Here is a 25,780-nt window from a genome sequence, read left to right on the forward strand (position 1 = left end):
CCTATTTACATAGATTTTGTTTCCATTTTCTTTCTTTTCTCATTTTTTCTTTCCCTTCTTCCCTTTCCCCTTCCCCTCCCACCACCCCTACACCTTTTTTTTCCCCCTTTTAAAAAACTACCAAATGTTGGGGCCGGGGATTTAACTCTGGTTTTGCTGCCTGCTGCTCAAGCTCAAGGACCCGAGTTCGATCCCCAGTACAAAAAAAAAAAATTACCCAATGTTTACGGAGCATGTACTCATGCTGGACACTTTTCTAACCACTTTGCCAGAAAACTAACTCCTTTTCCCATTAAAACAGCCAATGAGCTGGGGGTTTAGCTCAGTGGTTCCCCCACCTGCCTTGCAAGCAGAAGTCCCAAGTTTGATCCCCGGTACGGGGTTGGGGGGCAGCCAATGAGGCAGATCCTGTTAGATCCCCATTGTAGGTGAGGAAACCGGGGCCGGGAAAGCTGGGACTTGCCCAAGGTCATGCAGCCGAGAGGCTGAGCCACAGACTGGGATCTAGGCTGTGAGGCCCCGGCCCTCCCACCATGCATGCTGTTTTTGAATGGAGCAGGGACATGTTTATGGACCGCACCTTGGAGTTCTGTACAGCACTGAGTTTCTTCCCCAGGGGATCGTAAACCACTGGCCCAGGACACAGAGGCCTGGGGACAGGTGCCATGCAAGGGGCTTGTGGTGGGGTGAACAGTAGCACCTGGGACCCAGTGAGTTCGAACTGTCTCCTCCTCCCTCCTCGTGGCCCTGCGGGTTGGCTGAGGACTCATCACAGGGTGGTGCTGGGTAGCAGCGTGATGGCCCTGGGGCAGGGCCTGTGCATGCGCCCTGGCTCTGCTGCTCCCGTGGGCTGCCACCTCCTCTGTGAACCCTGAGGACCTGCTGTGACTCTGGACTGCCCCTCAGTGGGGCTCTGGGTGGCAGAGCCCCTCAGTCCTCGCATCTCATGGCTTCTGGATCTGCAGGACGGGGAGGGTGACTGAGGCCAGCTTTAATCCCACCCAGCTCCCCGAGAGGAAAACCAGGAGCAAACTCCTGTGCGCTCCCTAACTCAGGGGAACTCAGGCAAACCCTGCTGGCCAGAAGGGACGAGACTGCCGGCACCCATGTCATGCACAATGCCCAGGGGAAACTGAGGCAGGCACACCCTAAACTGCCAATAGAGGTGGCCAGACCAGAGGCTGCGCATTCACTCCATGCTCCCCAATCTGACTTACAGGCGGTTCGGGGGGTGCAGGACCCGGCCCCACCCCAGGGTAGAAACTGAGGACCCCAGGGCCTCAGGCAGCAGGTGCGACTGAGCTGCTCAGCCCCCCACGTGACCCGAGCTCTGAATAATCCCTGGATTACCACCATGCATGACGAGCGCCGGACGGTTTCACAAACACCTCACAAGTTGAGAGCCACCATGCTGCTCTATTTCACCAGGAATCTGGGCTTCAGAGATCACCGTGGCCGTGTGCACTTCTTTCCCAAACATCTGGTCAGCAGCTGGGCTGCTGGCAGGGTCTCGGCAGAGACCTCAGGGCCCATCGCACTTGGGGTGGCGCTGGCCGGTGGAGCTGCTCCTGGGCATTGGGCGTCAACTGTGAACAATGGTTCTGCCCTCCTAAAACCCAAACTGCACTTGTGTTTCATTCACAGGAAACAAGCACCTGCTGGTGGTCAGAAAGGGACAAGAACGACCTTTAAACAGAGATGAGGACAGGCATGGAGATTCTTCCACAAAAGGTCTTTATTTCGGCTGCTTTGGGACAGTGACCTTCTGCTCTACGGCAACCTGGCTGAGCTCTTGAGCACTGGGCAGGATGCCCGGGGCTCCGTTTCCCCAGCCCAGGCGGGTGCAGAGAGGGGTCCCACACTTGCCCACCACCCACTGGGCAGGACAGCCTCCAGGGTGGCTTCGACCCAGGCCCGGACACGCTGGTCCCTCTCAGGCCTTGGCACGTGATAAGCCACAGGCAGCTGTGCAGGCCGCAGGACAGGCCCACAGCTGTCAGGGCTTAGCAGTGACCGAATAAATAAGAAAAGCCACCCATGAGTCTGCACAGACACACCTTTGGTTCTTTATAAAAAACCCAACACAGAAGTAAATAAAGGCTAACTGGGTGTGTGGAGGAGGGGGAGGAGACTCCATCTGTAAAGTGCTTTTCGGGACAGGGATCCTGCTGGTTTAGCCTGACACCCCAGCGTCCCTGGGAAAGGCGGGGATCGTGGGAAAGGGCTGCATGCAGCTTTCAGGGATGCTTCACTCCCTCAGCCAAGGGACACAGTGAAGTGAGTGCCACCCCTGCGGTGGGGTCTGGGCAGCCTACACACGAGCAAAAGGTCCCCAGGCACTGGTCTGCACATAGGGCACACGGCACGCTCAGCTGGGTGTCCCTGGGGTGGGACCGGGGCTCACACGGCAGACAGGAAGGGGAAGAAGAAGAAGTCGAAGGTGAACTTGAGAGCACCATGCATGCTGCTCTGCCAGTCGCGCTCGATCTTCACGTGGCGCCGGGCCGGTGACAGCTGCGCCATGCAGTTGAGGCAGCTGATGGCCTTGAGCTCGAAGACAGGCCACTTGCTGCCCAGGCGGCCCTCGAGGATGGTGCTGAACTCGATGACGCTGCCCTGGCGCAGGCTGAGCAGCACGCCCTTGAACTCGCTGCTGGCCCGCAGCACGATGTCCTTGGTGATGTCATCCTCCTCATGGGTGCGGCTGCCGTTGCCAAAGGGCATGCCCACCGTGATCTCAAACTTGTAGCGGTCAAACTTCTTGATGTGGCATGGGTGCTTGGCCAGCAGCTTGAGGCGGCACAGCTCCTCCTCGGCCGTGGACGTGTTGCCAGGGCTGCACGCTGGGTAGGCCTCGCCATAGAGGCAGCGCATCCAGTCACCGATGAAGAATGGGAGCATGTTGATGGCCGACTCAGCGCTGTTGTCGATCTCCGTCACCCGCACGTACTTGAAGCGGCCCTTCCACGTGACCCGGTGGCCCTCCAGGTGGCTGCACAGGATCTGGGTGCGCGCCATGTTGGTCTCCTTCCAGGCCCGCGGCCCACACAGGTGGCTGTACTGCTGCCAGGTCAGCGTGGAGTTGTAGACCTTCATGCCCTCTGAGCGGTACACGTAGAACCAGCAGAAGAGCATGATGGCTGTGAGCCACACCAGGATGAGCTTGACCATGGAGCTGCGTGTCAGGGACTTGACCATCTCTACCACAGAGAAGCTGGCCTTGCTCCACCAGCGCAACAGCAGGGGCACGCTGCAGATCGCCATGGTGACCAGGATTTTGGTGAGGTCCAGGGACACGAACCAGCGCATGAACTGCACCACACCCATGAGCGCCAGGCCAGCCACCAGGACGGGCAGAGTGAAGAGGAACAGGAAGTAGCCGATGGAGGCGCGGACCAGGCCCAGGCCGGTGGACTCGAGCAGGATGACCACGGAGAGCTCACACCACATGAAGCACACCAGGTAGGGCACCAGGTAGCAGTAGGTGCCCTTGAAGTTCCGCAGCTGGGCCATGCGGAAGAAGAGGTAGAGGAGGTAGACGTAGAGCAGGCAGGGCAGGCTGATGTTCAGGATGACAAAGTGGCCAACGGGCACAGTGAAGAAGGTCTGCCCAAGCACCTTCAGGTAGTGCCCATCTAGTGGCATGGTGGGCAGCAGGGACAGCAGCCCAGCGGCCACCTCAGTGACCAGGGCCCTCCTGGTGTAGGGCTCGGCGGAGCTGCTGAGGCTCATGTAGCTGGTGATGGTGAAGAAGGCAGCAATGACGGCCAGCTCCGAGCAGGGGATGCAGTCCTTGCTGGCCAGCGGGAAGGAGAAGATGACGAAGACGACAGAGAGCAGGAAGTGGGCGTAGGGCTCCAGGTGGTTCCAGCCGAAGTTGACCTCGGCCTGGTCCACGTCCAGGTCAGGCTCGAAGCGCAGCAGCAGGTCAGTGAGGGTGCGGAAGTTCTCCCAGGCCTTGCTGTCCTGGAAGACCTTGAGGGTGCAGATCACCATGGACACGAAGGACAGGTAGAAGATGACGAGCGGGATGCAGAAGGCGAAGAAGTCGATGGTGAGGTTGCTGATGATGAAGAAGAAGATGAGGGCGTTGATGTGGTGGGTGGGCACGATGGTGGACAGCCAGTGCATGCCCGCCTTGGAGGCCGCGTCGATCAGGTACTCCTTGATCTCCATGATGGCGTGCAGCGGGTACTTCACCACCTGCAGGGAGACGGGACGCTGGAGCCGGCGGGCATGGAGCCCCTCACCTCACCCGATGCCTGCAGCCACCCTCGCCCTGTACAGAGTGAACAACCAACTGCCTGCTGTTATCCTGACACCCACCAGGCCCTTCTGCCTGCTCTGCCCGCCCCAACCTGGCCAGGGATCTCCAAGCTCTACAAGCTGTGAGCGAAAAACACGGAGAACGTTTAAGCAAAAAACTATCACAGTGAAAGACACATGCCAATAATGCTCCCCTCACTTTGGAAACACTTATCCCACTGTTCTTGCCGCTTTCTGAAGCAGCTCTGGAAGTCCTCTTTCCTGAGTGTCTTTAGTTGCACGGTTGTGGATGCCTTGATGTCCTGAATCGATTCAAAGCACTCTGGCTTTGGGGAAGAGCCAGAAGTCACACGGTGCCAGATCCAGCGAGTAAGGTGAACGAGGACGCAGCCGCGCCTGCCCCTGGATGGCCGTGGGCACCAGCACTCACTGTATTTCCCATCGCACCACGTAAGACAAAAAAAGGACTTCCAGAGCTGCTTCAGAAAGGGGGAAGATGATGGACGCATGTGTCTGAAGCAAGGGGGAGGATTTTGAAGTGGGTTCACAGCAATGTGTCTTTTATCCTGATAGTTTTTTACATTTTTTAAAAATTTAAACACTGACCATAGACTTTAGTCGCACTGGGTGCAGTCCGCACAGGCCTCCCCGGCTCTCCATCCCCTTCGCCCCAAGCCCGGCCCTCCATCTTCTGGGCTCAGCCGTTCTCTGCCTTTGGCCAGGGTGACAGGACTCAGTGGAGCCCCTGGAGGAAGCCAGCTGCTCCCCTCCTCCTCCCTGGAGGAGCAGGTGACAGAGCCCTGGGCTGCCTGCCTGGGAGCCAGCTTTGCAACTCTCTCCGTTGCAGCAAGGTCAGCTCCCCGTGCCTCAGCTCCCCCCTCCATCAAGGGGGACGTAACCACTACTCTACAAGGCCACACGGGCTCTGAGGGGTGCGGTGGGAGCAGATCCGGGGCTCCTGAGTAGCTCTCGCAGCTGGGCACCACCACGGACAGCAGGCGCGGTGTGGGTCTCCCAACAAAGCGTGGGTTGAGCTGCACTGGCCGCGGGAGACCCCGAGAGCCAGCTGCCCGCCCTGTCCACTGCCACATGGCACATACAACACCCCCGCGCTGTTCACAGCAGACACCGCCCCTCATAGCCTCCCCCAGAGCCGCCTGCTCCCACCCAGGGCCCCTCTCCCGGTGGGCACTTGGCAGTCCCCGCCTTTGTCACAGCCAAAGGACCCTGGAGAGCTGTGGAAGGTGAGGCAGGCCCTGGGGAGTCCCCCAGCTGCAGTTTGCAGGCCCCCGAAGGTGCCCAGCTCTGCCAGGGCCCAGGGGGATGGGAAGAGTGGAGAGAGAGCGTGGATAGCCATGCAGTGGGGCCTAAGTGCGGGCCAGGGTCCAGGAAGCACCTGCTTCCTATATATGCAGCCCTGGGTCTGATCCCCATACTGAAACAAACAAAACCAAAAACCTGCAAAGGATCGAGTTGTAAGAAAAGAAGGGTGTTGGGCTGGGGATTTAGCTCAGTGGTGCCGCTGCCTGCCTCGAAAGCACAAGGTCCTGAGTTCGATCCCCAGTACCAAAAGAAAGAAAATAAGAGTGAAGCCTGCTGTGTCCAGGCGCGAGGGGCCACCCTTTCACCTTTCACTGGACAAGAGACAGGCAGAGCACTGTGACCCAAGCCAGGCATGGAAGGAGCCAGGGCCGAGTCAATAATCCGGGGAAGCGAGGGACCCAAAACACCCTGTTCAGGCCTGGGAGGCAACGTCCCCGCGCTGGGAACACGTCAGGGCCGTCCAATGTCACTCAGGTCCCTCAGAGGGCCTGCCTGTCCTGGCCACCCGGCGTCAGGAGTGCGCCTCGTGGGGGCAAAGTCTGCCCGCCAATGGTGCCCGTCATGTCTTGTCCTGAGGGCGGCCCCTGCCCTGCTCTCCCCCCTGTCCCACGAGGCCATCAGAGGCCGGAGCGGAGTCTGTGCTGGGGACACCGTGACAGCTCGCTGCCTCTGGTTGGCTCTCAGTGAGACACTGGGAGAGGAGTCAAAGCCCTAACGGCTCCGGAGGACACACAGGGCCTTGTTTACTTCTTGGCAGAGAACTTGGAGTCTCCCTCTCCCTAAAAGGACCTCAACTCACAGCTGCGGCTCAGCACCCGTCTCGGGGTGACACACACACTCCTGCCCAGACCGAGCCCCGGGAAGGACAGCATTAGTGCTCCCGTCGGGACACCCGGCCCCAGAGTGTGTTCCAGCGACGCGTACCTCTGACCACACCCGGATTTGCCAGGAACCACCTCATCACCCTGCTTCCTTCCACAGGCTGGGAAGGGAGTCAGGGTGTCCTGCCTGGGAACACACGCGGCCCTCAGCCCAGGTCCAAGCTCCGCAGCACCAGGCTCCGGGCAACAGCATCCGGACCCTGCTGTGGACGGCTCTCCTGACCTGGACATGCTCAGAGGGGAAGGGAGGATTTTAACTTGACGCCCCAGGGGACCCACGCTCAAGTCCCTGAGCCGCGGCGACAGTGCCACTGCTCCTTGGGCCACAGCTTCTCCTGTTCCCTGTGCCTCCTCCCCGTGCTGGTCTGTGTCTACTCCGGCTCCCGCATGGCTCCGTCTCAGCGGACTTCCCGTTGGCCAGCAGCTGAGTCATCCACCCGCTCTGACACACGCGTGGGCTCAGCACCTCCTTGGCAGCTACACCGCAGCCCAGGAACGCCTGGGTGACAGAGCCTGCCGAGTAGGCCCTCTGCTCAGACCCAGGCCGATCGCAGTCTTGTCTGGGTTATTAGGAGGCCCAGCTTCTGGGGACCCTGGTGGCCCTGAAGACCAGAGACCCCACGAGCTGAGCAGGGTGTTCCATGAGCGGCCCCCACGGCTACATCGTGCATGTGCACTCTGAGGCCCAAACCCGGCAGCTGCTCAGTCCTGCCCTTGTCGGGGGCACCTTCAAGGAGCCGGGCCCACCCTGTGCCACAGGTGCTTTCTCTGCTCGGTGAGCCGCACGAAGCCCGACCGAGTCCGGCCTGCTCTCTGCATGGCGCTCTGCACAGGAAGATGTCAGTGTCCCCCAGGCCCGCCTGCCTGCCACCGCCCGCGTTCCCAGCCCGTTGGTGAGAGGCCTCCTCCTGCAGACCATCCTCACACAGGGCCGAGGGGCACAGCGCCGGGGGCCGCGAAGGCGAGGACCCCTTCACAGAGGGGCAGGCCACTCACCCTGCGGTGCAGCGGCAGGTCCTCAGGGTTCTTCCCAGCCACCTCGTCCTCGTCATCGTCGTCCTGCAGGAACAGGTTGGCGGGGATGACGCCCTTGGCGTACTTCTTGGTGATCTCCACGAAGTCGTCCAGCGCGATGTAGTTCTTGGCTGAAAGCCCCAGAGAAAAGGGTTGGGGTCCCCCGGTCCGAAAGCCCGCCAGGACCCTGATGGGGATGGGCGATGAGGACGGTGTCCTGGGGCGGCTGGGGCAGGAGCCAAGCGAGCTCGGGTGCAGGGCTCTCTTCCCTGGCAGGGAGACAGTGGCAACTGGCCACATGCTGCCCAGAAGTGGACGCCCTCTGAGCTCTTGAGGCCCAGGGCCCTGCCCCTGTGAGCCGCTCCACTGCCCTACAGCCACCACCCAGAGACTCCCAACGGGATGCAAAGCCTACTGTGCGCCTGCTACCCCTCTACCTAGCAGGACCAGCTCAGGGCCCACTGGGTACCACTAACCCTCCACCCAACCGTGCCAAGCCCTTCTCCAGGAACTGGAAATACTCAGGACAGCAAGCAAAACCCAGCGTGTGCCGATGCCCGGGCTCCCCATCTAGCAAGGGAGGTGGATGCTGGACAAGGGCCTGGTGTCGCGAGGTGCTGCATCCACAACAAAAGCTCTCCCCTGCGCTGCTGACCAGGTGCATGAGGAATCCCCACGAGGGAGCCACAGCGGTACCACCTCTCCCACCCACCCCTCCTCAGCTTCCGGCTAATACCGAGCACAGCGCATTCCTTGCCCACTGTCTCCTCAAGAACAGAGCCTGGGCCCTGGACTGCAGATGCGGGGGCCATCAGGCTGAGCACTGCCCATGGAGGGCGGGAACACGTCTTCTAATTCCCTAACCCCAGGCTTCCCAGAGGAACCCCAGCTCAGGGCACCCCAAACCTCTAAGCCCTCCTCAGGTGCCCTCATACCCCTGCTGCTCCCTACCCGCGCTGTCCCCTCTGCCTAGAGCACCCACACTTGCTGCTGGTGGCACCAACTCCCTCCTCACCCAAGCACGGCAGACATGGGTCTCCCCGCCTCTCACTGTCCAGCAGGGATGGCCATGTTGTTCCCAGTGGGCAGGCTCCAGACCCCAGTGGCCCAAACACTGACACCCACAGGGCCTGCACCAAGAGTCGGTTCCCATGCCCCATGCCCGCACGTTGGACGCAGCAGGCACCGCAGGCAGCAGGCGCAGGCCAGGCGGACCTACTCACACTCACTGCTGACCAGGCACTCCAGCATCCGCCGCTGCTTCTGCAGGGACTTGGGCACGGGGCCCGGCTGCGCCCCTCCATCTGCAGGGCTCAGAGAGGACTGGGTCAGGGCTGGCTGTCTCCTAGTGGCCTGCAGCCCCTGGGTGTTTGGGGACCTCGAGGGTTCCCCACACTCTGGGGACCACAGGGCCTGGGCCCTTCACGGTAGCACCTGCGCCTTGCAAGGGCCACCCCCTCCCCTACCCCAGCAGCTACCTCGAGTCTCCCCACAGGAACACTGAGCGGTGCGCTCTCCTGAGCACTGGGCAGGCCAGTTCTGTGCTTAGCCCTGCCCGGCCCAGCCACCTCTGGCTTAGCCTGTGCCCGTCCCTCAGTCCCCACGCTCTCCACCCCGTTCCCACCAAGGCCCGAGCCTGGGACGCCTGCCCACCATGCTCGTTGACCTGCCCGACGTTCTCCAGCAGCTCCGACACGGCCACCTGCTTCTTCTTCTTGGGGTTGAGCTTCCAGTACATGACCAGGGCGGCCTTGCGCACGGCGCGCTCCAGGTCGGTCTCGGAGGACAGCTGTCGCACCTGCGGCTCGTTCTCAGAGGTGATGCCTGGGGGACGGGGGCCACAGTGAGCCGCATCCCGCTGCCTGGGCCCCTGCACCCTCAAGGGGTTGGTCAGGCTCCTGTGCCTAATAAATGGCAGGGAGACGTGACACAAAAGGACATCCAGGCCAGCCAGGCGCGGTGGTGCACGCCTGGGATCCCAGCACTGTGGGTGGCTGAGGCAGAAGGATCGCAGTTCAAGCCCAGCCTGGCCTGACTCTGGCCCAAAAATTTAAAAAGGGGCCAAGGATGTAGGCAAGGGCAAAGGCCCTGGTTCAATCCTTGTCCTACACCTACTTACTGCATTTTCTGTATATTCTGTGCTTTATACGATAAGCATAAAAAGCTTTTACAATCTAAAAAGGAAACCACACACGCACACACACATGCACACACACGGCGTGGCTATGTCTCTCAGTGGCGAGGCCACCAGCCAGGGGGCCACTGCTCAATTCCCAGCAGCACCAGGGTTTCCGGTTGTTATTATTTTAGCCGCTCACTTAGCAAGTGGAGTGCCGTGTGCAGCCCTCAACTCACCTTTCCTGTCCGCCAGGCACCGGCGCAGCAGCTTCACGGCCTCACGCCGGCCCTGCTTGGCCGCCAGCAGCAGCCAGTCCACGGCCGTGCAGCTGTTGAGCTCCTCGTCGGCGGTGTCCGCCAGCCGCAGGTAGTGCTTCCCCACCTGCAGGGCGGCACAGTCACCAGCACTGCGGCAGGCCCACGGCCCTTCTGCTCTGCTCTTCATCCAGGCCAGGAAGAAAGATGGCGGGAACAGGTCCCACTGGGGATCCCTGGAGATGGGCACTACGGGCTGAGCCATGGGGCTCCTCCTTGAGCTGCTCCTGCCTTGTGGAGCCCGAGGCTCGCCATGTGGACAAAGCTGAGAGTGATGGCCAGTGCACTGACCGCCTCTCCAAGTGGCCAGGGGACAGAACATCAGGGCTGGATGGGCCCCGGCCAGCCAGGGGCAGCACTGGCCCTCAGGCTAAACGCTTCTTCTTATTTTGTAAATAAAGTTTTATTGGAACACAACCATGGCCACTCATGTACAAGCTACTGGACATGGCAGCTTGTTTTGCATTCTGTGGTAAAACTGAATCAGAATCCAAAATATTTACTATCTGGCTGTCTGCAAGAAAAGCTTACTGGTCTAGTCCCATCCTCTCATCCTACAGATGGAAAAAGTGAGGCCCAGGACACAGACAGGATGCACAAAAGGGTCATGTGTACACCCCAGCTTTGGATGCCGGGAGGCTGGCTGTAGAACCTCAGAGCCCAACATGGGTGCGAGGTTAGGGGGCGAATTCTTTGTCCACAGCTGGCATGGAGGCCATTCTTGTCCTTGGGGACAAGTGGGGGTGTGAGTCTCCTGCACGGCTGTTGTCACTTACTCAAGCCATGCAGAGGGTCAGGTCATTGCATGTGTCGTGTCTGGAGGGCCTTTCTGGAATGATGAGGGCAGCTGGGACGAAGCCAGAGGCAGCTGGGTCTACAGGGCCCCGTTTCAGTAAGGAAACTGCTGGATGGGGCGAGGTGGGGGCCACAAAGCACTCACTGCCTCGCTCCTCCTGGCTTTCAGGGTCCCCACAGGGAACAGACAGCTGGACTCTGGCTCCCCTGCTCCACTGCCCAGAGCCCACGGGCTGAGTCCACAAGCCACGGGACTGCAGCGGTGCCGTGCAGCGCCAGGAATGGGAGGGTAGTCCGGGCCCTGGTGGTGGCCCTGTGAAGCTGGGCTGATCACCAGGGCTCTCTGGCCTTAGTCATCCTCATCGCAGGGATGCTGGTTCCCACTTCCAAGGACATCCCAAGCCTGTGCCTGAGCTGGGGACACAGTGGCACACAGGATGGGGCAGGCCTGAGTCCTGCCATGCCCTAGGGTCCCGCATATGGCTAAGGACACGGAGGACAAGGAGACCAGACCAAAAGAGAGGGTGGCACACGGCGGGGCCCAGCGGGGCTGGCTCCCTGTCCCCAGCACGAGCCCTGCCTGTGGACTGCAGAGCGCCCAGCCAGGCTGGCCGTGTGGGGGCTGCGTCCTGGGTCTCCCTTCCGGTCACCCCAGTCCTCACCTCGGTCTGTGCCTTGGGGTCTCCGGCCTTGGCCTTCTCCAGGACTTCCTCAAAGGGGATATACATGTCGCTCTTCATAGGCCCTGGGAGAAACAAGCAGAACTGTCTTGGGGACTGCCACTGCTGGAGGAGCGGAGCGAGACAAGGCAGGAGCGGGCTTCAGCCGGGGCTGATCCTCCCTGCAAAACCAGGCTGGGAGGGCCGGGGATTTAGCTCAGTGTTTCTGCCGCCTGCCTTGCACGTGCAAGGACCTGAGTGCGATCTCCAGTACCGAAAAAAAAAAAGAAATAAATAAAATGTCTCGGGCCAGGGATTTAGCTCAGTGGTTCTGTCGCCTGCCTTGCAAGCGCAAGGACCTGAGTTCGATCCCTGGTACCAAAAAAAAAACCAGGCTGGGAGCACAGGGACAGGCAGAGGCGGGAAGGGGGGTTTCCTTCCAAGGCTGCACTGCCACCCTACCTGGCCGACCCCTAACCTGAGTTCCACCTCTGCCCCTCAGCTCAAGCCTGCTCTCGATGGGGCTGCAGTTTGAATTTGAAAGCCCGTGACCTACAGGACAGAACCCACCCAATGCTCAGCACCCCATCACAAGATGGAGAGCATATACTGAGGTCACAGCATGTGCACAGATAATATCACAACCCTGTCCAGTGAAGGTGAGCGGCCTCGATGGACCCCAGGCAGCAGGAGTTTGTGGCCGCAGGTCTGGAGCTGCAAGTCCAAGATCAAGGTGCCAGCAAAGTGGGCGTCTGCAGTGAACCTGGCTCACGGCGCATGCTCAGCACCAGCTTGCTGCCTACGCACACAGGGGAAAGGCAGCTGTCTGGGGTCTCTAAGAAGGCACTGATCCCTTCACCAGGGCTCCACCCTCATAACCAGGTCACTCCTGGCCCCACCTCCTGGTTCTGTCACATGGGGTGGGGACGAATGCACACCTCCAGGCCACAGCAGGCAACCATCTCAGTTCCACCACATCCCCTGTACCTTCAGAGGCTGGGGCCAAGTCCCCTCAAGGGCACCTGGCCTTTCCTGTCGCATTCAGCTTCCTCCCCATAGTCCCTTATTTTATAAAAGGGTGCTGTGATGGCTGAGTGATTGTGTCAGTTGGGAAAGTTGGTTAAGAGAAGCTTAGCTAAATCCACACCCTAGGGCGTGGGAGGTCCACCCGGGGGCTGCTCCTCCTCCTTTCGTGGACTCTTCAGCCTTCCGTGCAGACCCATCAGCCTCCTGATACAGGGCCCCCAGGACACTGCAGTGAGCTCCAGGCCTTCTACTGAATCCTTCAGTGTCCAGTGCAGACGGACCCTCTGCACTCATCCTCATCCGACCCTGCGGGCGGCCACCGTAAGCCAGTTTTGGAACTAACGCCTCGCATATATTTACACAGCTGTGCTACAGCTGTCTCTAGTAAATACCGGCTGATGCAGGTGCCAAAAGCCATTTCGCATGCACCTTTTCTTTTCCCGGGGGAAGTTCTTCTAACACAGGTCAGTTGAATTCTAGGCCAAATGTCCAAGCATCACATGGCTTGCGCCATGCTCTACTGTCCCAAGTCACCCCAATTTCCAAGGTCATGTGACTCCACCAATTTCCCAGCAGCCTTCCTAATCCCCACTGTAATGGGGATTACAATACATAGAATTAAAAAAAGTTGTTACCAGGCTCCTTGATTTAGGAAACCAGTACTTAAGGGCCAGCACCCGGCTCCACAGGCTGATCTACTCCATCCATCTCCGCTCCCCAGCTTCTGGCTTAGCACTGGAGGGGACGGGGGGGGCGCGGGGGGGCGGTGCAGGGGCGGGGGGCGGGGGGAAGGATGACCGAGGACCCACCGTGAGCAGCCCCTGCACTTCCCACCTGTCCCCCAAATCCCACTGCGTCCGGGGTGCAGCCTGCACTTGGCCTAGCCACCGAATGGCCAAGCTCAGCTCCCTGGTTGGAGTGTGGATTCTTCAGAGGAGACCGTGGGGCACAGCAGGGGAGCACGGGCCACACTGGGCAGCCGGCCCGCCCTGCGCCGAGCTCCGCCGGCAGGGAGCCAGCTGCTTCTGCTTGGTCACTGAGGCTGTCTAGCTATGCCTGAGTGTTTCTTAAAGTTTTCAAATGCAAGCCAAATATTTTTACAAGAGCACAGTGGTAAACGCAGCCCCTGAACGTGACGCCACAGTTGTCTCTAAGGGGCTCTATCACCCAACCCCTCACTTGCTGGCCCTGGGCTCTAGCATCTGTCCCTGCAGCATGGGAAGGGTGTGAAGGCCGGAGAGGGGACCATGTGTGGGCAGGGGATGGGGTGTGGCCTTGTTCCAAGACCACACTGGTCCCCACACATAGGCAACAGGGGTCACCTGCATCAAAAGGGTCCCCCAGACAGGGCACTGGGCTCCTCCTGGACAAAGAAGGCCCCATATGGGGCAGGAAAGGCCACCAGGGGACCCTGCACATGGGGTATCTGGGGTCACCAAGGGGGACTCCATCCGAGGCAGCCAGGCCCATCCTGCATGGAGGTATGCCGCCAGCCTCCACAACGCTGACTCTGGTGCTCATGAAGGGACAGCTCTAGAGGCTGAGCCTGGGGCAGGGACAGAGGCAGGCAGTCCCCCAGGTCCTGGCTGGGAGGTTGTCATCAACTGGACCCTGTTGCTCACCCACCAGACACTGACGGAGCTGAGGGAGCCAGCCCAGGGAGAGCAAGGATGACCACATCCTGTCTGACACGGACAGGAGAGGCTTCCTGCAGGAAGGAGGCAGTGCTAGGAGGTTGGAAGGCAAGCAGGAGGTTAAAAGTAGCAGCCAAAGGGCGCACGGCCAAGGTTCCCGAGGCTCTGGACGTCCTCAGCAGACCCAGCTGAGGACAGGTCACAGTGCGGGGTTGCAGCACCTCGAGCAGACAGCAGGGAGGGAGGATGCCTGTAAGTCATAGTGCTCCTCAGTGTCACGTTGTGAGCCCCTCGCCCCTCGTCACCTGCCTGGGCTCCCTGATGCCCCTTAAGCCTCACACCCACTCCTCCCGCCCTCAGGCCGGCTGACCTTCGCTCCCTGCCCAGGGCACCCTTTCCGGCCTGATCCACATGGGCAGTAGCTTCCCACGTGCCACGAAACTGGCCAGGGCCACAGACAGACAGGGAGCACTGGTGGTAACCAGTCCCCGCCTTCCTGGAGAAAGGGGGCCATGAGACCAGCCTAGTCCTGCTGCCCAGGGGCACAGGTAGGGGCCGCCTCCTCCGGGCAGCCTTCCTGATGCCCCAGGAGTCCTAGCCCCTCCTTCGAGCCCAGGAGGTGCCACCCAAAGTCACCAACGCAGGTTTGGCCTCCAGGACACAGGTTCTGCCCGGGGCCCCTGAAGACAGGGCTGGGCCTTGACCCCTCTGTCACCTGAGCTGGCCTGGCCTGGCCCTCTGCCCATGCGCTTCCCGAGTCTGCACCATGCAGCTCCCTGGCCACGAGCAAACAAAGCACCAGGCGCGCACCAAGTGTCTAACCTTGGTCACTGCCGGCCCAATGCAGTGCCCAGCACAGGGCAGACGGGATTCAGATGCCCCTCCCGGGCTGTCGGAAGGGCGAGCTGGTCCGTGCAGAGTCGGAAGAAGGTGCCCACTTCGGGCACTGGGGAGCACTGTGTAAGCGTGTGTCCTCCTTGCTGCTACCACTGCTCTGCTTTGTTGTTTGTGGTGCTGGGGATGGAAGCCAGGGCCTTGGCCTGCCAGGCAGGCGCGGGCCACTGAGCCACACCCTGGCCCCACACCGGCAGTCTGTCCCTCTCTTTAACGGTTTCACTTGGGCAGATTATCGTGATCATATCCATCCCCGCATTACCCACCCCTACGGCCCCTGGCCCTCATTCCCTCCTTCTTGTCTAATTACAGTCTCCCTGCCATCTGTTAAGAGTCCACACATGAGGAAGAGTGTGTGACATCCGTCTTTCCAAGTCTGGCTTATTCTGCCTGACACCACGGTATCCAGATCCACCCAATTTTCTGCAAATGACAGAATTCCATTCTTTCTGGCTGAGTAGAAGGGCCACACCCCGTAGTGGCATTTGAACTGGTGCTCATCACACTTCGGTGACACAGTGGACAGGTGAGTGCACAGCTGAACTTACTCCAGCAGATGCCCTGGGGCCTGGGCTCCCCACAGCACCTGCCAGCAGCGTAGGACCTGCTATCCCACATCAATGACCAGAAGGGGCCTGAATGCCCACCTGCCAATCCTCGCACCTGGCTCTTTACTCCCCCTTGGGGACAGAGCCAAACACAGACGGTATCTGTTTCCTGACTGCTTTTCTGAAACTCGCAGTCTGGGAGCCGTGCTCTGCAAGGGGTGTGGCCGTACCCAGATTGAAATGCAGCCCTCCAGCCCTGGCCTCTGTCCCCACAGCCAAGAGGCAGCAGACCGGGTGGCGCTTGTGGATGGGCCCTGACCCTGGAGGCAGGCCTGTGCTGCCCGGAAGCCTCGGAGGCAGGCAGAGGAAGATGGTGATCGTTCTGGGGGTACAGGAGCCCACACTGGCCAGAACTGGAACCCCCTCCAGCTCTGCCAGGGACAGGAGAGGTAGGTCACTCAGCAAGTCATGAGGCTCTGGGCCTCAGTTTCTCCACACAGGTGCTCAGGCGGGGTGGCACAGGGGGACACACAGTGGGGACACCATGGGTCAGGATCCTCCGTGTGGGTTGGGTTGGTCACCGCAGGCTGCAGCCCTGGCTCAGGGAACTGATGATGGGGCGGGAGTGAGCTGCAGAGAGGCGACAAGGCAGGTGGCCAGGCGACAGCAGCCGGGACCGTTCATGCACACTCCCCAGGGGGGCATGAAAGGGGCTCCCAACAAGCCTGTCCCAGTGACAGAGGGGCCCCAGCATCTGTGGGCGGAGGCACAGAGGTCAGGGATCTCCCCCTCCGCACAGTCTGTGGGGAGAGAAGCCTGCACACAGGACCTCCGGGACACACAGCCCTCTGCTGTGACCCGCACACGGCACAGAGCATTGTCCCAAACGCAGGCTGCAAAGTGCGCACAGAGTGGGGACAGCAGCTCCGAGTAGAGGAGAAGTGCCCACTGCCACGCGGCCCAGGACTCATCACGAGGGGCCTTTGTCCTCACAGGGGCCCAAGTACCAAGGCCACACCCCCCATGCACACTCAGCTCCTCCCCTGGCCCCTCGGGGCCCTGCAGCCAGGAGCACGCTGTGGCGGATTAAGTAATGGTCAACTCGGAGCACCCAGCTGAACTGAGTCAGTGTGGTCAGGGCGTGGAGGATCCACCTGAGGATTGTTGTCAACAGCCATAAAAAGAACGGAGGGGAAAGGCTGTTGGTTTTCCGGGAGAAGCTTGCTGCGGATGGTTTTCCTGATGCAAACTTGGCTGTTCTCGTCTGGGGAGCTCTGATCGTCACTGTGAGCATCACTCCTGGCTACGGTGTGGATTCCTCAGCCTGGCAGCACAAATCCTTCATCCCACCAGCATAGGTATTCTGGCTTCCACCCCTGGCCTTTGGGCTCTCCTCGGGCAGATCCTCAGTACGGACAAGCACGAGACATTGCTATGGGCTCTCGGCCAGTAGCTGGATTCATGGAGGTCACTGTCCTGGACTCTAGGCCTTTAGCTGGACGTGTGTGGGACACTGCTGAGGGATCCAGGTCCTTGGCTGGATTCTTTAGGCCTCTGGGGTAGCTAATCTCTTCCACTTCTCTGTATTTGACTTTTTGGGTAAATATTATAAAATAGTCCTCTAAATTATGTGTCCTGTATTAAATGTATTCCCTTGCCAGACCCTGACTACAGCACATGCCCTGCTCCTCTGCCCTTGGCCAATGCTGTTCTGGTGCCCAAACCCTTCCCACAGCTTCAGCCGTGCTGTGTGCTTAGTAAAGTATGAAATACACTTTCTTTTTGGTACTGGGATCGAACTTGGGTCCTTGCGCTTGCGAGGCAGGTGTCAGAACCGCTGAGCTAAATCCCCAGCCCCTGCTGTGTGCTAACCAACCGTCCTTCCCTGCCTGGTGTCTCGTACACAGGAGGAGTAAAATAAATGCTGGCTGCAGGGAAAGAGAGGCACTCTCCCTAGGAGGACCCCGGGGGTGTGGGAACAGAGGCACTCGTCCAGGACACTGCTGAGGGGCCTCGAACGCCGTTCTGAACCTTGGGTCCTTCCTCTACAGACAGGTCTTCAGACAGTAAGACTCGGCTACAGGGTCCTGTGGTCAACTGCACTGCCCAGAAGCAGCGTTTGTTTTTGAATCAAAGGAGCAAGGTAGGGAATAACAGATGCAACACAGAGGAAGGACGATACTGCTTGGGAAACTCCCGTCCTGCTGAGTGTAAGTGTGCGTGTGTGGTGTGTCTGGGCACGGGTGCCACAGTGCAATGGACCCCTCATCTCTGGCTGGGGCTCAAGGTCAGGGAGCACCAGAGGCAGGAGAGCCCTCTGGGTGGTGGCACATCCGGGGCAGAGGTCCCCACTCGGGGAGTGGGAGTGGAGGTGGGGATGCATGGAGCGCAGCTCCTGCTTCACCAAGAGGAGAAGCAGGGCTTTGGACCAGCACCCAGCAGCTCTCTGAACTGGGGCACCAGGCAGCCTCGATGCACCCTGCAGTCCGCATGTACCTGGGGCTGCTGCACAGGGGCAGGGGAAGGTGCAGGGTGCGATGTGGCCGGCCGTACAGCCATGTGCTCTGCAGTGGCTGCGGGGGACCCTGCCAGGAGCCCTTGGGCCACCCCCTAGCTGCTCACTGAACAGTGTGGCCACTGGGCTTCCTGGCCCACCCCTTACCAGCTCTGTCCACTCCTTCTCGGCTCCTGGTGCGAGGCAGCTGGGGCTCGGCCAGGGCAGCTGTTTCTCCAACATGCAGGCCAGGCCCAGCCTGGGGTCCTGGAGCTCGAGGAGCCTCACTCCTCTCCTGCTCCACGGAGGCAGTGGCGTTGAGCCGAGCCCGGGCCCGGGGCTGCTGTGCTGGTGGGGACTGTGGGCCCGAGGGGCTCAGTGGAGGGGTGCTGGAGGCCATCCTGCCTGCAGGGAGAGCAGAGGGTGAGATGCAAGCCAGGCTCCAAATCCAGCCTGCTCCAGCTTGTAGGTTTTGGTAAAAAGAAAAAAGTGGGGTGTGGTGGCCCACACCTATAATCCCAGCACTGGAGGCTGAGACAGGGAGGATGGCACAAGGTAGAGGCCCGCCTGGACTACACAGAGAGTTCAAGGCCAGCCTGAACTGAGAGCAAGAAAAAGCAGAGGTGGATGGGACTGATAAGCACTCTGGGATCTCACTGGGCTGGCAGCTCGGCGGGGCCAGCCCCATGTCACGGAAACTCACTCTCGGGCCTCCCGCTCCATTCACGGCATGGCAATCTCAGGCTCTGAGTCCCCGCCTCACCAGGAGAAGCCATGGATCCTGGGCTTTGGGGTCCTCTCCCGAGAAATGGAGAGGTGATGCCCAGATTCACAGAGATAACTCACACAGGCACTGAGCCCTGGGCCTGGCTGAGGGCAGAATGGAGGTCCCGGCAATATGTCACCCCACACCTGTGACAGTGACTTTGTTGGAAAGATGGGTCTTTGAGATGCAATTAAGTTGAAGATCTTGAAATGAGATCATTCTGGATTCGGGTGGCCCTAAATCCAGTGACTCTCATCCTTATAAGAAAGAGACACACGGAGACAGAATCCTAAGGGCTGATGGCCACCACCTGTCGCTGGAGAGAGGCAGGGATGGAAGGACTGGCCCTGGGTACAGCATGGATTTCGGTTGCCCAAGCCACCCGGCTCCTGGTGATTTCTCATTTTTTTCTGGTACCGGGGATTAAACTTGGGTCCTTGCGCTTGCGCAGCAGGTGGCGAAACCACTGAGCTAAATCCCCGGCCCTTCCTGGCGATTCTTCACAGGGGCTTAGGAAGCGTACACCCTGGTGCAGAGCACAAGTTAATAGATGTGAGAAAGCTGAAAGGAGGCGGGGCACACGGCCGTGAAGCCAGGATGACAGCCCCAACTGCCAGTCCCGGGTCCTCTCCCAGGGCCCTGGTCACAGGGTAAAAGTCCTGGAGCTGACAGCGCACTCCAAAAAGCACATGGATGCACAGCATGGTGGTGACATAGGAAGAGACCTCTAGAGCAAACCAGAGAGCACAGTCATGACCTGACCTGGCCGGGGACAGGGCGCCAGCAGTCAATAACCGGCCCACGAGCTGCTTAGCAACATGGAAAACACCGCATCAGCGCGATTAAGGGCAACTGTGAGCCGTGGACCACGAAGCAGAAAGCTCTGGAGGATCAGGTCCCTGGATCGGCTTCCGGGCAGAAATCCTGAAGCTGCCAGAACCTGCAGGCATAGGGCGTCAGGAGACTCAGGCTGCCCAAGCAACCTGTGCATGCTCAGGGTTGCCTCTGTCCTCTTCATCACAGAGGGGGAAATGGAGGCACACAGCCGGGTGCCCAGTAGTGAGGAAACCTGGCTCCCACACTAATCTGTGTGGCACTGAGTAGCCCACGTCCCTGCCGTACTTCCGTGTCCTCATCTAAGGGCACACAGCCTCGGGTGACTGCCTGGACCAGCAGGACCAGACACTGCACTGATGTGGCAGCCACTGTGCCCTCTCCTGGCCCAAGTGGGTGGTGCTGGATGTCTGAGCACTGGCACCACTGGAAGGGAGGGCCCCATATGCCACTCCACACAGCCCCCTGCTGCCCCGACACACACGGTCCTGGAGACCAGATCTGTGTCCAGGGAAAATGTAGATTCTATCTGGACACTCCCCGCTTGGAGGGACTGGACCCTTACTTTAATTTAACCTTTTCCATTTTTTGAGCCCTTATTTTAAAACACCCCTGCAAGAAACGACTTGGACCCAAAAGCATGGCCGAGCCTCGTGACTCTGCAAATCAGCGCAGGTTGGGTACTGCCTGCGGACCAGGCTCCTTCGAGCCATGTCATTAAGTCCAAGTGCAGCTCCCAGGGACCCACAGCCACCGGGGATAAGGCCAGGTTCCTGGAGCCCCTGCCCAAAAACAATGGCAGAGGGCGGCTCACCTCTGCCAGGTCGGCAGGAGGGTGCCAGTCATCACCAAGGGCTCCGGCTCAGCACGGCACAGGCAGGCACGACATCATCCCAGTGCTCTGGGGAGAGAAACTGTCTAGCCCTGGGCCCTCTCCCCATTTCACAGGCCAGCATGTGGAGGTCCAGGCAGGCAACAGACCTGCTCAAGACCAAACAGCTTGCAGTGCCAGGGCAGAAATTCTAGCCCAAAGCCTGAGCGAATGCATTTGTGAAAAAAGGCCTTTCCATCTCCACGCACCCCCCTTCACCCCAGAACGCTGGCTGCCCTGCACAGTAACATGCAACTGCTGACCACGTGGCCCAGGCCAAAGCTGGGCAGCCCTGGGGCCACAGCTCCCGGGACACCTTTGCAGGAGGTCTACAGCTGGCCCTGCTGGGTCCTGACTTCCTCACCTGCATGCAGGTAAACACAGCACCCTGGCCTCTTCTGGCAGCCTTCCCTCTGCTGGAGCAGCGGGGACAGCACTGGCCTGTCCAGGGGATGTGATTTTACCACGACAGCATCACGGATGCCTGTTTAATCTCACTATCTCAGGGTTCCTGCCCGTAAGTCGGGGACACCTTCCACATGTGGGTGCTTGGGAACCACGAGTGTGACGGAAGAGAAAGAGATCTGTAAACTGTGAGGCACTGAAGAAACTCTAAGCCATTTCTCCCATTCAGCTAAAAAACAAAACAATTTCGGGGAAAAACAGATCTGGCACTGGGCCCTCATGTCACAGTCAAAGCGAAGCCTCCTAGGGTACAGCCTCCGGTCAGTGAGGGGTGGATTTCCTGGGCCCAGGCCGGTCTAGATCAGAGACTGCCATTCCAAGACAAAACTATTCCTGGCCACAGGGATGCCGAGGACCAGGAGGAACCCATGGGCAAAGGACCTGTGCCGGCTCCTTCCTTCTTGACCAGTGCTGCCAAGGGCCCAGGTGGCAGAGGCTGGATCTCAAGGCCCAGGCTGGGGACAGAAACTTAGGTCAGTGTGGCCTCGGAAGGAGCCCTGGCAGGACTGCTGTGGCTGTCAGACCTTAAGCAAGTCCCTCTCCAGACCCAGGCATCCCTGAAGAACCAGGGCCTTGTCACCCCAGCTCCCTGCCGGCCAGCATGGTGGTGGAGAACCTGCCATTGTGTAAGATCCCCAAATACCGAGTGGCTAGCATTCTTTCCCCGTGAGTGCCAAGGCATATTTTTATCCCATCAAAACACAAACGCCAGCACCAAGGAGCTCAGCTGAGGAGCCTCCACCCCCGGAGAGAGCTGCTGCAGCCACGAGTCCTGAGTCCTGAGACGTGGAACAGAATGGCCACGTGTGACCTCCTGTCTGGAATGCTGCAAGCACACGGCCCAGGCCAGCCCTTCCTTCTGCTCTGCAGGGGCAGCCCCTCCACCTCTTAGCCAGAGCCGAGAGGACCTCAGTACCCCAGCCGGGAGTCATGGGGACACCTGGGGTTCACACATGGGAGATCCCTCACAGTGGCATCCTTGGCGTCCACAGCAGGAGGAGTAATGAAATTCACGGCACCCACACCCATTAAACGTGACCTCATATAGGAAGGTGTAAAGACGGGGAAAGCGCTCATATGACACTGTCCAGCAGGGGTTAAAGCAGCATAAGAGATTATCCTGGCTCTGTTCAGGACGTCAGCAAATTTACCTGTAGAAAATGATGCCAGAAAATGCCCCTCCCCCATGTTCATCTGGCTATCTCTGTAAAAATGATGGGTGGCTGCCGGGGATTTAGCTCAGTGGTTCCGGCGCCTGCCTTGCAAAAGTGCAAGGTCCTGAGTTCGATCCCCGGTACCAAAAAAAAAAAAAAAACTTGGCAAAATTATGGGTGGTTTTATTTTATTTTCTTAAAAACGTATTTCCCCGATTTTCTTTAATCAATGTGCAATGTTTTTTTGGAAATACAACAAAGAGTTATTATAAAACCCACAGGCTACCAAGCCCCAAGGAAGCAGGCCCAGCAGGCCCCCAGCCTGGGGTGCCCCCTCCAGCCTGGCCCAACTTGGTCCCCTGGCACAGGGCTCAAGACAAGTGCACAAAGCCCTTGGTAGCTCCCAGGTACCTATTTTTGCCCAGAGCACTAAGGTCTGAACCAAGGAACACTCCAGCCTTACCTAATGTGGTAGAGGGTACAGGAATACAGAGAGCAGAACCACACCTGCCGTCACACCTGGCATCTGCTCCAGGCTGCTCGGCAGGCATGGGCTGAGGAGAGGTGCTCAGGAGAAGAGGTAGCACAGGGACGGGGCCGGGGATTTAGCTCAGTGGTTCCACCGCCTGCCTCGCAAGCTAAGGACCCAAGTTCAATCCCCCGTACCAAAAAAACAAACAAACAGGGACATCGGGGCAGCAACGGGGCCCGGGAAGGTGCAGGGGGCTGGGATGGAACTGCTGGAGAGGGACTCAGGAAGGAGAGGCCTAGTGAATGCATGGCAGGTCCCCGAGGTCTGAACATTGCCACTATGCCAGGCCTAGGTGACATCTGGTGACAACTGTCAAGGGATGGCAGTTTAGGAACCATCATGGGTGCCCAGAGAGGTCCCAGGGGGGCCTGGGCCAGGGCAGGCATGGGAGCAGAGAGGAGCTCCCAAATACCAAAAGCTGTGAGGCGCTGAAGAAAATTAAGCCATTTCTCCCATGATTATGAAGAACAGGGGACCCCAGGGGTGGCCTGGCTTGTGGTTGGGGCTGCAGCCCACTTCCTGAGGTGGGGAAGTGGGAGGGAAGTTGCACCCTATAGAGAACACAGCGCCCTATCTACCTCCCAGTGCTACTATGGCCCTGTCTGGCACCTGACCCGCAATGCAGGCATTTCTGGGGCCCAAGACTGGGCTGGTTTCCCCCTGTGACCAGCCCCAAAGGCCTGTCCAGTCCTGGCCTGGAAGGGAGGACAGAGCTGGAGGGGTCCTGCATTCTTCCTCCTGGGAACAGAAGTGACAGGGGTCTCCCAGCCGGCACTGCCTGTGTCTGGGGGAGGCAGGAAGAGAGCTGGCAGAATATTCAGGAACTCTTCCTAGAATCCTGGTCAGTGGCAAAGGGATTCACCAGAGTCACAGCCCCCGGGGCCCCTTTTACAAAGATAACAGGTGGAGAAGGTGGCTGTGTGGTCTCTGGGGTCCCCATAGGCTCTCTCGGGGCAGCCAGCACCCAAGGAATGCCGAGTGATGGGTCTTGGCAGAAGGCAGAACCCTTTACAAACTGTAAAGTCTTGGGCCAAAAGCCAAGGGTCATTGTCCAAGGTGAGGGGAGGCAGTGGCACTTACTGGGGCTGGAGACCCCTCACATCCTCCTCCCCTGCCCGAGCCCCAGGCTGTCTGCATCAGATGGGGACTGTTACCCCTACTCCAGACCACTGAGAGGGTTAAAGGGAGGGGCTGCAGTCCCTTGGAATTTCCTAACATCAAGAAGAAATAGTAAGAGGACTCTGCTCCCTCACACCCAAAAGGGCCTCCAGAGAGCTGCCACCTACTGGACCAGAAATTAAGTTCCCGAGGGCGGGATCCATACCAGAGCCCGGGTCATCGGAGGGTCAGGGTCCTATTAGACTGGGCTACACCAGGCAGGATTCGAGGCTGCCACTGTCCTCCCTTCTGCACTGAGGGGAGCCCGGAGGAGGAGAGGAACTGCCACAGGGCTCCTAGGTAGGCTGGGGGGCTTCGGGCAGGCCGGGCCGCCCTAGGTACTGAACTCCCCTCCCCTCCCCCGCAGCCCTCGCCGGGGCCTGGATGCCTCCCAGAGGGCAGGTGGGCTCTAAGGCGGCCCTGGGTCTCCCGGGCCTGTTGGGGGGCAGGGCATGACTGGGCAACTTCTGGGGGTCGCAAGGAGGCGTACCTGCCTGCTGCCCGCAGCCCTAACGCACACCCCGCCGGCCTCCGGGGCCCATATTCCTTCCCAGGGATGTCGGGGCGAGGTCGCCGGCGAGACGGTGCTGGGGGCGGGTGCCCGCGACCTCGGGACCCGGGGCTAGGAGGGGGGCGCACGCCCCGGGAGGCCCCGATCGGCCCTAGTAGGGGTCACTTCGGGCGCTGAGGAGCAAGGGGTACCCCCGCTCTCCAACTTCTGGAACTTGCAGAGACTTAGGCCCAGCCACCTATCAACTCAGCAGGGGAAACTGAGGCCTGCGGCGGGAGGGGCCTCCCCGCAATCTGGACCCCCTCCAGCCCCCAGGTACTTCCCGCGGCCACCTCGACACCGCCCCCGCCCGGAAGCACTCACCAGCCGCGAGTGGGCCACACGCGGGGCCGCTACACCCTCGGGCCTCCGGGCGCGCCGCAAAGTTGCTCGGGAGCCGCGGACGCGCGGGAGAGCAGCCCCGAGCCCAAGCAGGAGGAGCGGCTGCCGGTGCCGGGGGGCGGGGACGGAGGGGCGGGGCCTCCGGCCGCTCTCAACTACCTTTGCGGCCCAGGGGACGCCGCGCCGGTTTGGCCCGCTAAGTGGTCACAGTGCACGCCAATCAATGTGCACTTCTGCCAATCACGGCACGCCTCGCCTGCGGAGCCTGGCTCCCCTGCTGTGCTGGAGGCCCCTGAGCATCGGGTGGGCGGGGCCGTGGGGCAGTCCCAGCGAAAGAGTCCGAGCTGACTCGCCCGACCTGGCCCTGCCCAGGCCCCGCCTACGGGACATCCCGAGGTCCTGCCAGGCCTGGGCCGGCTGCATAACGAGTGGTTGGACCCACTGACAAGACTTGCCCAACCTCCGAGTCATATTTGCTGCTCTCATTATTAACCAATACGTTTTGAGCGCTCAGATCTCAGTACTGCTGTACATACAGAGGACTCTCCCAATACAGCAGCAGGGACAGGAAAAGGTTTTAAATGCTCAAGATCAGATGCAACGGAGCACGCTTCCCACCAGGGAATTGTGGCACGCAGTTAAAAGCGCACTTAGTCCAGGGAGGGGTGCGGCGAGGCTCAGGCCGTTGGGAGACCTTTTTTCTGTGTCTGAGAAGTGCGGCTCAGAGAAGAGGCCAAAGATCAGTGCTGGGCCGGCTCTTGGAAGGGAGGCCCTGTCTGTCTGCTCAGTCCCAGGAAGGGTATCATGCAATGAACAGGAGCCCAGAGAGAGCTAGAAGGGAAAACAGATTAAAGAAGTGCTAGGCAATGTCCCTGAGCTGAGCTGTGCTGTGGTTCCAAACTAGGATCCAGAGAAAGTCTTGGAAAATTTCAGAAAGAGCAAGTCACATCCGAAGGAAGGAGAATCTGTGCTCATCAGATTCCTAGGGGACTTTGGAACAATGTCCAGGTACTCTGGTTATATGATCAAGGATTCTTTCCCAGGCTATGATGGGACTCATTCACCCCGAAAAAAGAAGGAACATATCCGACATGGTAAGGCAGAGAGAAGGCACAGCTATGCCTCTTTTCAGAGGAAAAAC

The 25,780-nt window shown here is 59.8% G+C and overlaps 1 protein-coding gene across 1 annotated transcript; it reads right to left on the reverse strand.

Annotated features, from left to right (window-relative positions):
* Positions 1-1,717: 1,717 nt before the first annotated feature.
* Wfs1 (wolframin ER transmembrane glycoprotein) lies at positions 1,718-24,755 on the reverse strand. The gene is made up of 8 exons (XM_004847316.4): positions 24,622-24,755; positions 18,136-18,372; positions 11,375-11,457; positions 9,840-9,984; positions 9,138-9,308; positions 8,708-8,788; positions 7,467-7,615; positions 1,718-4,203 (listed from the first exon to the last, which is right to left on the reverse strand). Exons 2-8 carry the CDS (start codon positions 18,365-18,367, stop codon positions 2,401-2,403), a joined length of 2,664 nt encoding a protein of 887 aa, XP_004847373.1. The 5' UTR covers positions 18,368-18,372; positions 24,622-24,755; the 3' UTR covers positions 1,718-2,400.
* Between the last annotated feature and the right edge of the window lie 1,025 nt (positions 24,756-25,780).

The sequence above is a fragment of the Heterocephalus glaber genome, unplaced genomic scaffold, assembly GCF_053883595.1.
Source record: "Heterocephalus glaber isolate CG9 unplaced genomic scaffold, H.glaber_assembly_v1.0 deba00001509, whole genome shotgun sequence".
NCBI lineage: Eukaryota > Metazoa > Chordata > Mammalia > Rodentia > Bathyergidae > Heterocephalus > Heterocephalus glaber.